Source organism: Mesitornis unicolor, unplaced genomic scaffold (genome assembly GCF_000695765.1).
Source record: "Mesitornis unicolor isolate BGI_N332 unplaced genomic scaffold, ASM69576v1 scaffold25791, whole genome shotgun sequence".
NCBI classification, from domain to species: Eukaryota; Metazoa; Chordata; class Aves; order Mesitornithiformes; family Mesitornithidae; genus Mesitornis; species Mesitornis unicolor.
The window spans coordinates 1-10,876 of NW_010166161.1; the positions used below are offsets into that span (position 1 = coordinate 1).

General features: G+C 39.4%; 1 protein-coding gene across 1 annotated transcript; it reads right to left on the reverse strand.

Moving 5' to 3' along the window:
* Positions 1–628: 628 nt before the first annotated feature.
* GNPTG (N-acetylglucosamine-1-phosphate transferase, gamma subunit) lies at positions 629–10,793 on the reverse strand (the record flags this gene model as incomplete). Its single annotated transcript, XM_010194874.1, has 9 exons — positions 629–810; positions 2,239–2,320; positions 3,714–3,842; positions 4,086–4,168; positions 4,735–4,849; positions 7,122–7,215; positions 8,414–8,497; positions 8,603–8,657; positions 10,726–10,793. Coding segments are annotated over 9 exons (835 nt in total), but the record flags the coding sequence as incomplete, so codon positions are not given.
* Positions 10,794–10,876: the final 83 nt, after the last annotated feature.

The following is a 10,876-nucleotide window of genomic DNA, read 5'->3' on the forward strand; positions in this document are numbered from 1 at the left end:
CGCAGGGGCGGACTCGGCGACCGCCCACTCCGACACCGATGTTCCGCAGCCCGGGTTAGGAGGGGCCGCTTCATTCCATCTCAGACACAGAAGTGCCGCGTATCCCCTGAACACAACTCGGCCTTTGCAACAGGCTCGTGCTGCCACAGCACCTTGCCGTCAGATCCTGAACAGCCTTCCTTTTATCCGCCGACTACCCAGAGATGACACGAACCTCTGAGCAGCGGTGGTGGAGCACCGCATGGTGCGCTGCTGCGGCAGAAAACATTTTTCTGCTGAAGCCTGCACAGAAAACACTGCAGCATACAGATGAAATAACATGTTCTTAAAATTGTACTTACTACCTTTCTACAACATCTTAACAGCATTGCTCTTGATCTGTTTTGTACTTATACCACCTGTTACCATGCTTAATAAAAGAAAATCACAAAGCTGGGACTGGAGACACAGAATTTGTAAACCTATGGCCAATACTGGCCTTAGCAAAGGAGATTTACAAACATTCTCAGAGAAAAGTCAACTGACCTCAGTAACAGGAAGCCCTCACTCCATTACGTTCCCTTTGTTTCAGGGCAGAAATTCAGAAAGTCAAGAATACTCGCATAAAGTAAATAATCTTAGTGCCACCATACATGTTCAATATGCTTGACATTCCGTATAAACTTGCCATTTACCACCCATTTCTTCATGCAGTGTCATTCCAGACTCCTGTATCGCCATGCAGGTGCTCATCATCCTTTAACTCATTAAGAACAGCTGTCACTGCAGTTGCCAGTTTGTGACTTACATGTTCAACACTGGTATTTTCAGCTGCAATATTAAGACATCAGTTATTTCTGCTTTTAAACACCAAAACATTTTTGTCACATAATTCACTGCACAGTTTTGAAATAAGTAATCTAGAGTAAACTGTGAATACTGCTTTTGATCATACAGTTCTAACCTGCAATAATTAAATGAACTACCAAACAGGCAGAAATACTGTGCACATTACATAGTTAATACGGTAAACATGTAGATAAGGTGTTTTACAAAAATTCTAATATGATGAGTCTTCCCTAGAAATGAAACTCACCAGTTTAAAAAAAGAGAAAAAAGTTTCACAAAACAAAATGAAGAAAAAAATAAGTATGTTGCTAATTTAATTAGCTCAAAGGTTCATTGTTTTCTTGACATTGTAAATATATAATCAGGGAAATTAAATTCGCCTTAGACAAACAGTTCATGTAATAATGGGCAAAATGAACTGGAAGGAATGGAAAGGAACAAAAAAAAACCCAAACAACCAAAACCACAAACAAAACAACCCAACTACAACAACAAAGCCAAACCCAACTTGTCTGGAATGAATCCAGAAAACCCCTGCTTCTTTATAGCCAGCACCAGTCTTTCCTTCTAAAAACTGCATGTGATATGGTACTTACCTAACAAATCAAATAAAGGAAAAAAAAGATGACTAAGAAAACGGGGCCTGTCCAGCCTTGCGAAGAGAAGGCTTAGGGAGGACCTTATCACCATGTACCAGTGCATAAAGGGTGCCTACCAAGAACATGAAGACTCCCTTTCCACAAGAAGTCACATGGAAAAGATGAGGGGTAATGGACACAGGTTGCTCCTGCAGAGATTCTGACTCAACTCCAGAAGAAATTTATTTACCATAAGATCAATCAGACATTGAAACAATCTCCAGGAGAAGTGGTGAATTCCCCTATGTTGGTCAGTTTTAAGAGTCAGCTTGACAGGAGGCTGACTCCTCTCATTTAAATGATACTTCTACCTGGAGAGGTTGGACCAGATAATCCTTGTGGTCCCTTCAACCTGGTACTCTATGATTCTATGAAATACAGAGAACACTTAAAGTGCTCTTGAAGAAGTCAAGCCTTGTGGTTGACTATGCAGAAAGGGGAGTTACTTAAAACATGCTTATGTACTATGAATGCTGTGACACTGATTTCCTTTTTCCTTGGCACCTGAAGTACTGGAGACAAACTTCAATTACAACAGCAGTCAGAATTTTTCCATAAAGTTAAAACTTCAAATCATCAACAGGTTTTTTGGGGGCAAAGCAAGTCTTCTTGTGCAGGAATCAAGACCTAAGTACTTACTACAAACGTTGTCTACTGAATTTTACTTTCATATATGACAGATTATCTATTCTTTGCTGCAACTAAAAACAACATTTTGGTATTCACATTTTGAATAGACAATAATGAAAAAGAATTAGATGAAAAAACTCACCAGAATTTCCTTTGTATGCAATACCATGCTGACTTAACAAATCTTTAAGCTCTTTTATTTCTTTAGAAAGTTGCTTGTATTCCTAAGAAAGAAAAAACATTTTAAATGGCTCTCCCACTCTCCAAATGCCAACATAAAATAGTTTATAAAAAACAATGGGCCTGTGCACAGCTGTTACAGCTTTTGACTTAAAAGATCTTAAAGACAAACTGTTTATTGCAAGGACAAGGTACACATTTTAAAAAAATATGTATTTCTATGTTGCCAAAACAGGAGCCATCAGGAAATGGCAGCCAACAGAAGCCAGCTTTTTCCAAGCCTGAGAGTAAAAATTATCATAGCACAAAACTAGATTCATGAGTTTGCTATAGGACCAATTTTGTTGTATTTTTGTATCATACTGCTACAAGTCTGGAAATTTGCCATTTCCTTAACTCTTGACCTAGTAACTTAAAAGTTCTTGCTTTCAGCAGTTTCTGTTAACTTACAGAGACAGGGACTGCTTAGTACTTTTGAGACTCTGAAATCTCGAAGAAGCCCCAACTTTTTATTGTGTTTTGGTTTTTACATGAATCAAGAAAGAGCAAAAGATTAACTATGCTAAGATTCTGTGTTATCAAAACAGCCCACTTCATGTTCAGCTATGACGAAACCAGAAAAAATAAGTGCAAATTATTAAGTACTATATTGTTAACAACTGAATAAAAAAGTAGGTGAATATTCCCTCTCTTAACAGTATGACATCAAAATGGTAATGTTTATAGAAGTATATTCAGCTTAACCACAGTTTATTTGGCTACATTCAGGAATTACTACGTGGTGTTTTGTCTTTGCTAAATTTTTAAATAAAATAACAAGAGCAGCTTCTTCTCTGCACTATAATGAATGAATTCCCTTCCATGTTTTTTTGATGTTCAGCTTGCACTGTTTTACGCTGAACACACCTTCTACTGCTGTTTTGCCCATTTCAGTTCTGTTGCAGGACCGTGCACACGCATGAAGTCACTCGGAAATGGACACGGCACAGATCATTCTGCCTTTCGCTCGTGTAACAGCCAATGCACTCGGGCACAAGCCTGGGTAATGACCCGGAGAGAAATGTCAACATTCCCAAGCCTGCTTACACATTTATTTTCACTAGGGATTCCTTCTTTTTTCCAGACTGATATTCCCCAGAAAGAATACTTACAGGGTGTTCATAGCCCAAGCACCTACACTAATTCCCACATACCTCCCTCACCCCGTCTTCTTATTGGGCATTCAGTTGTGCTGGTTTGTTTTTGACTTAAGGGCTAGAATAACAGTATCAAATCACTCTGGATGCAGACTGTTACATACTGAAACCATAAAAGATAATCCCATGAACAGACTTCAGTTCAATCCAAAGAGTATGTACATAATGCTGTCACACCGACACTGTCATACAGTAAAAAGGCAGCAATTTAATTCCGCATTGTAAATATTACGCTTTATACCTTACTGCACTTCTCCACTGTTTCAAATTCCAGACTTATTTTCTTATTCTGTTTCTCAACTTCCTTTTCTTCTGTTGGTTTTAGAAGCCCTGCTTCCTCAAAAATCTCTTTCAGTAGTTTTTTGTATCCCTAAAAAAGAAAGTTTCCAAAAGACAACAGATCAACCCACTCAACTCTCATCTCTGCTTGTCATTTCCACTGGCCATTCCAATCCCCCAAGCTTCACTGTAGAAAACACTGCACAAAAATTATTATTATTGGCCAACTGCAGAATAAACGCATTCATTCCAAAAGGAGAAACTGCAGAAGCCAGGTTTGGCTGTTTGACAGTAATTGTTCTTTACCAAATAGAGCTGGAAGAAATGAACAAACCCGGTCAGTTATTAGTTCATCATACAGAAGCTGCTCTGCTTCATCCCACTTCCTTTGTAGTGCTTCAGTCAGAGTCGGATAAACTGAAAAATGGAAACCAAATCATGTAAAAACCAACAGCACTGTCCTGCATTAGTTAAATTCTCCTCTAGGAGCATGCAAGCGTATTTGTTTTAAGAACTTAATGCTTCTGTACAGTACAGAGTCTCTACTGATTTCAAGAGTTGAGGTTAAACCTAAATTCTGGTTCACTCATTCAAAATTTCTGGAGAATGCCATCAACCAAAAATTTTTTATTTCCAGCTAGAAAGTCTCATATTTCTTTGTTGAATATAATTCTAACCAAGCTCTTCCTTTTTGTAACATAAGTAAATAAGCAGACACTACAGGGCTGATTCCTGTGATCAGTCCAAGAAAAAAGAACAAAACAAAAAAAAAATCACTCACTGGATCTATACTAGCAATGGAAATTTACTTGAGAAATAACTATGTGTTATAGTCATTGGGATTTAAAATACACTTCATATTATGTGTCACATTTAATACTAATTTCTATCAAGTTACAAACTCAAAGAACCTAAAAATTTACACTCTGAGGTTGGTGTAATATGTCAGCTGTTCCACACAAAAGAGATTTTCTAAATCTTACCTAAAAGAGAGTGAGGATGGCACACGAGAGGAGTCTCAAATGTCAGAGAGTAAACACAAGTACTTGGCTCAGACACATAAGCCAATTTATTGCTCTTTCCACAAACAAGATGAACCTAAACAGCAGTAAAAACAAAGATGAGTGAAACACCCTCACATGAAACAGGATCAACATCAATTTTGCTGTCTTCCAATGCTAGCGGATGCATTTCTGTACATACTGTCTTGCCAAAGCTTCCGGTGCTCTCACCCATAGAAAAAGAATCATAGCAAGCACATCTTCAAATTATTTTACCACATGTGAAAACTGCTTCCACTAACAGGAAATGATGCCCCCGCCTGTCATTGGCCCTTGGACTCCCAAACTCTGTATTTCCAGCAAGAATCAGAGTAAAAAGGAGGGTGAATAGGACACTGTCCTGGTTTGAGCTAAACAGAACTAATTTTTTCCATTTAGTGATTTTACTTTTCAGCTCAGTCTCTTTTAAGTGACTGAACTTGCTGAAAACTAGCAGCATGGTTTTCCCAAACAGCGCTGCCAGAAGATATGCTCGAGGTCAGTTGTCTCATCATGGGTGCGGTGTCTGTGCCTACAGGGGGAGAAGCAGACCCAAAACTGACCAACGAGGTATTGCATCCCACACACATCACACTCAGTATAAAAACTGAGGGATCACGAGGGTCTCGTTCCTTTTCACCCTTCTTCCATCTTGGAGCCCTTCCATCTCGGACCCTTCCATCCATCTCGATCCTGCAGAGGCTGAGGCCTGAGCAGCCCCTGCTGGTCCGTCTGCCGCTGATCCTGATTTGTGTGTTCTGCATCAGCTCCCACTGCTGATGAGTTTGGTCTGGGACTTTTTTTCCAGTGCCCGGCTCCACAGAGCCTCTGGTGATGTATTCGTCATTGGGGGGAGGATTTTATATTGGTTTTGGTTTTTATTTTTTTTATTTTTTTTGTTTTTCATTATTTTCCTATTTACAATATTATCCTGTGGTATTAGTATTTTTGTTTTATTAAATCTGTTGGTTTATTTTCCAACCCGTAAAGTCTCTCTCCCTTATTCTCTTTTTCTCTTCCCTTCTGGGGAGGGGAGAGGGGTTAACAGAGAGAGTCTGTCCAGGATTTAGTGGCCAACTCAGCCCTAAACCATGACAGACACCCTTTACAACCTCGTCTGCATAAGCATAATTCACTTCACAAATTTTGGTTCTGACCAATGTGCTAAATAAAGAGAGTAACGCACATCTAGCCTGTAGAAATCTGTTTTCACCTTTAACCTTGCAGCACCAGTATTTTCTGTCTGTTCAAAACTAAATTCCAGCGAAATATTTTAATCACACTATCAAAGGTCATACAACACTAGTAATTCCTGCTGCAGTCCCTATGGGAGATAAAGATGTTGACAAGGCACCTCCATTACAATACAGAATATTTTCACCTTGGCCAAGGTACTTTGTCCCTTAACCTGTATTCACATTAGTTACTACTCCCACTGTACATCCCTCTCTCAAGTACTGTACTGTCACCTACCACTGTAATAGCAAAAGCACCTTCTACATGAAAAGCAGTCTGTTGTGAACTGCACAGTGTATTTAACTCTTCTTCACAATAGTGATCTACTTCACCAGAGAACGTGAGATCTAATTCATCGTATCTTTAAACCTGTATAACACACCGACATGGGACACGGAAAAAGAAAAATGCTGATGAATAAAAGGATAAAGGTTGTGTGCAAATCCTGCGCCACACACTGGACCAGTCTGAGAGATACTTCCTTACCCGCCTAGTTGAATAGTTACTTGGCACAGAGACTGTTTGAATGTGAAAAGTAACCTTTAAACCACTCCACAAAATAAGAATTTTTACCTTTTCTTTAAAACATACTCAACCACAGACTCTGTTTCTCTCAAGTTGGTTGTTCTGCCACTCCCATATATTTGATTCCTTCCTTAATTGTCCTTGCTCTTGTTCTGACACCTTACTTAGCTTCTCAGCTAACTGCCCAGTTCTTTCTCCTCCTTTTCCTGGATGTTCTCAGCCCAGTAGGCTGGCATCTCAAATTGAACAAATAGCTCTTTTCTTTCTTTTTCCTGACACAAATTACAAAGCATGCTATGTTTCTATAGTAGCAATAATACCAGAATATACCACTCTACCAAAGAAAAAAAAAGAGGTAAAAGTAACCGGTGAGACTACATAACTAAACTTCTTCAAAATTTTGTCCTGATTTTAACTTCCCTCCTCCATCCATTCACCTAGCTCCTACAGGAGCTGTTTTATGATTATGTTTGATGTCATCTTAAATAATGACTTCTTCAAGGTAGGAATGTTTCAGTCTGTAGAGTGCCATGAGTGTGTGGAGAGTCACGCTGTCTGGGTTATCGTACCTTTGTTTGTCTGCTCTTAGTTTCACACGAGTCTCCTTCCCTCATCCACATCCCAACAAATGTGTTGTTGTCAATTTCCCATTCATGCCAGATGCTGAAAAAACAGGACATCATTTTATTTGAAGTTACTGGAAAGAAAAAGGTGAACACTTGGGAAGAAAAACGGGAATACTCTTACACCATGTTCAATTTAACTGTATATACTTAATTTTTGTTGTCTTAGTATTTCCACTTCTTACAGCCAAGACCTGTTGGTATCCAAGTATCCAGGCTGCTACATGAGACACATCACCATTACTCTGAGAGCAGAGTTTTGGATCAGCTTTCAGTCTGCAAACCATTTGCACTTATAAACCCATATTTAAATCCAATAAAACACAGCTTATAGATCAACCCCACAAATTCCATGATGCTAAGTACCCTGTACAACTCAGATCTGATTGCAGGATTTTTAGTGTTGGCAAGAGCAACTGCAAAATCTGGTCTCTATTTCTGCTAGCCGTAAAGCCAACAATACTCTCATCATCTTGAAGTACCCTCTTCCTCTCATATTGGCTCACTAATTACTGTGCATATAGGGGAAAAAAAAGACATCTACATACAAAACATCTAGAAAGACAGTAATTTTAAAGCAGTGCTCTAATGATTTGGATACTTCACAGAATCACAGAATCGCTCGGTTGGAAAAGACCTCCGAGATCATCACGTCCCACCGCTCCTGTCTACCCCCTAAACCATATCCCTAAGTACCTCGTCTACCCGCTCTTTAAATACAGCCAGGGATGGTGACTCCACCACCTCCCTGGGCAGCCTGTTCCAGCCTCTGACAACAACCTCTGACTTGGAGGTCTTCCAATACTCTGGGATACGTTTTGGAGTCTATGTTGAGTCTTTTATTACCTTTTATTAAATATGTTTAACACAACCACTAGGTATAAAGCACTCATTTCATTTTGTAAGGTTATATTCAATTCAAACTGAAAACAGTTAACAGACATGAAACCTTTGTTATGATAAGCTGTAGTTATACATTACTGAATTTCTCATGTGGATGTATCACACCTGCAGTTGGCACTGGTTATTAATCAGTCTCCAGCTAAAATATAGAAGGTTAGGACTTATCAACACAAAAAATGGAATTTTTCAACACAGGGTATTTTTATGCATAACACCTTGGGAACTACAATAACCTAAGTTGAACAATAAAAGACTCTTAATTTTAAAACTGCGTCTCTTTTTGACAATCTATAAAACGGTCTGCTAACAAGATAAGTAAAACTTAAAAGTCTCACCCTAAAATCCCACTATAGGCATTCCATCGAAAAGTCTGCTCATGCTGAGTGACATTATGGAAAGGACAAAACTCATACTTGTACCTTAAAAAAAAGGGAAAGAAAACAATAAATGTTTCAGACTAAAATAAAAAAAATAGTTTGTTCCTAGTAAAGATATAGAATCAAATATCCAAATCTATTACTCACGTGGATTCCACAAAACTGAAACACTTGCCAGCAAGCCTAAAGAGATGTGTGGGGCCTAAAAAGAGCACAAAATTACATCAAAGAAGAATAACGTTTTGGTTAAATTTCAGCAAGTTGCTGTGGTGACAAACAGCGAGGATTATGTGACAAATTTAGTGTTGTGCTGCACATAAGGAAATTTGTATCTTCCATATGGATTACTGTAAGTTCCTGCTAGTGCTATACTGGTTTGCGCCATGTTAACACTTTTCCTCTTCAGTAAAACTGTCTTCACCTCAGTGAAACAGATAAGCCTCTTTCTACGACAGAAATAAGAAACCTGTATACAAATTGATATTTGGAGGCCAGACCCAAAGAACGAATCATCAGCGCAGACTTTGCCAAACTCTGATATTGAAATCACCAGAACTCTTGCTTGGCAGCTGCCTGTCCTCACAGTCCTCCAGACTCCTCGAGTTTACACTGGTGAAGCCCATTTCCTCAGAATGCCAGCACTGCTGCATATTTAAGTTTCACTGAGACTCTCTGACAGGATATTCCTCTCACAGGTTGCCTTCACGGTCTGATCTAGTCAGTATTCAACAAGATAAACCTTCTGCTGCCGGACAGGTCACCGGTTACAACTCTACCCTTGCAGAACTGACCATTCCAGCCTTGCTGCCAATCCAAGTCAGGTATCTTGTCATTCAAAAAAGGGCCAGGAGTCCTGAACTATGTGCCTCAGGGGTATTTCAGTGTGCCTTGTGTAAGGGGAACATGCACGGAAGGATTAAATATTTGTGAGGATAGGAGAAGAAAAGAGATTACAAAGCAAATAAAATAAAACCTCATCCTGGATTCTAATTCTGCACTGCTGGGATTGCCAGTGCGCTTTTTCCAAAGATCTTGTTAAGAAACCCTTTAAACAAGGATCAGAGCACCAGCATCACACCCTCCAGACTGCCCCAACCACAGGCACACAGGCAGGTTCTCGTTCACATGTGCTTTTTCTGACTGTATGATCCTGCATTTCATTCTACTGATTATCACAGGCTTGGTCAAAGGGTTTGCCCCTCTACTACACGCAGTCTGTGCCTTTGTGATGAAGATGCTCAAATTTGAACGTCCCTGAGGAATGCATTAAACTCGTTCCTTCATTTCCTGGCAGATGGTCTAAAAGAGAAAGTATAGGAACTATTACCCCAGCTGTCTCGTAAAAGAAAGGAATGAGTAAGGTTTCCATGCTAAAGAAATAACTGTGCAAGACAGGATTCCATGCCCTAGATGCCAGCTCCACAAACACCATTTTTGGCTACAGGTAAGCTCCCGCATCCAGGAAAGAATCTCTAGTGTAACTTTTTTCCTGCTATTTTTGTCATCTTTCCACCCAGCATTCTGTTACTAATCCCATTTCTAACTATCACTTCTCACGTGCAGTATGTGCAGAATTTATACATCTAGTTTGGGTTTATAAAACATGACAACAGACATTAAGCATAATCACATTCAGTGCTTCCATACCAAAACACTTTCCCTGAACAAGGTTCAAGTACGTGCCTACGGTTAGCAGAGACACTGCGGTTACTTCCTTTTGCTTACTCTTTGCATTTTATTGTATCTACTCTCATCCGTATGTGGCCTAGAATTTTTTAGATTCCTGTTTATTTTGCTAAAGTGGTGGGCTTACATTGCAGTACTCAGGCTTTGAGTGTGAAACCAAGCCTCTATGACTTGTTCCGAGACTACACTTAAGACTATTTTTAAGACCATTTTTGAGTATTAAGTACTATGACATGATGGGATGACTTTTATATGACAATCTCGAGGATCATTTCGAAAAGAAAATAAGTTTTTAGTAAGGATCACAAGGATCTGTGACTCGCTCAGAAAACAGAATAAAACGTATGGATAACATATCTGTGACAAAAGCAGTCCAAACAGCACTAGGACATGGAACACCAAAGAGGTTAATCAAGGTTTGAACCCTTCAGAAGCACAAGAAGATATATTTGCCCATGCTTATTTTCCATGATGCTCATAAAATAACAGTCTTTGTCTGCATAAAGTCAAAACAGACTATTTTGCAAATGGCTGTCACTAAATGATGAAAACTGAACAAAAAAATGGTAACGCCTGCAAAATACCTGATACTGCAGATGGGGATATCTTTGGCTGCAGCCTGTTTGTCTGAGGCAAGAACGGGTTATTCAGCCTTTCAAAAGAAGGAAAGTTAAGCGTTCAGGACCGAGTTACTCTGCGGTTACTTCTCCACCCGTATCCCCACACCCGCAGCCG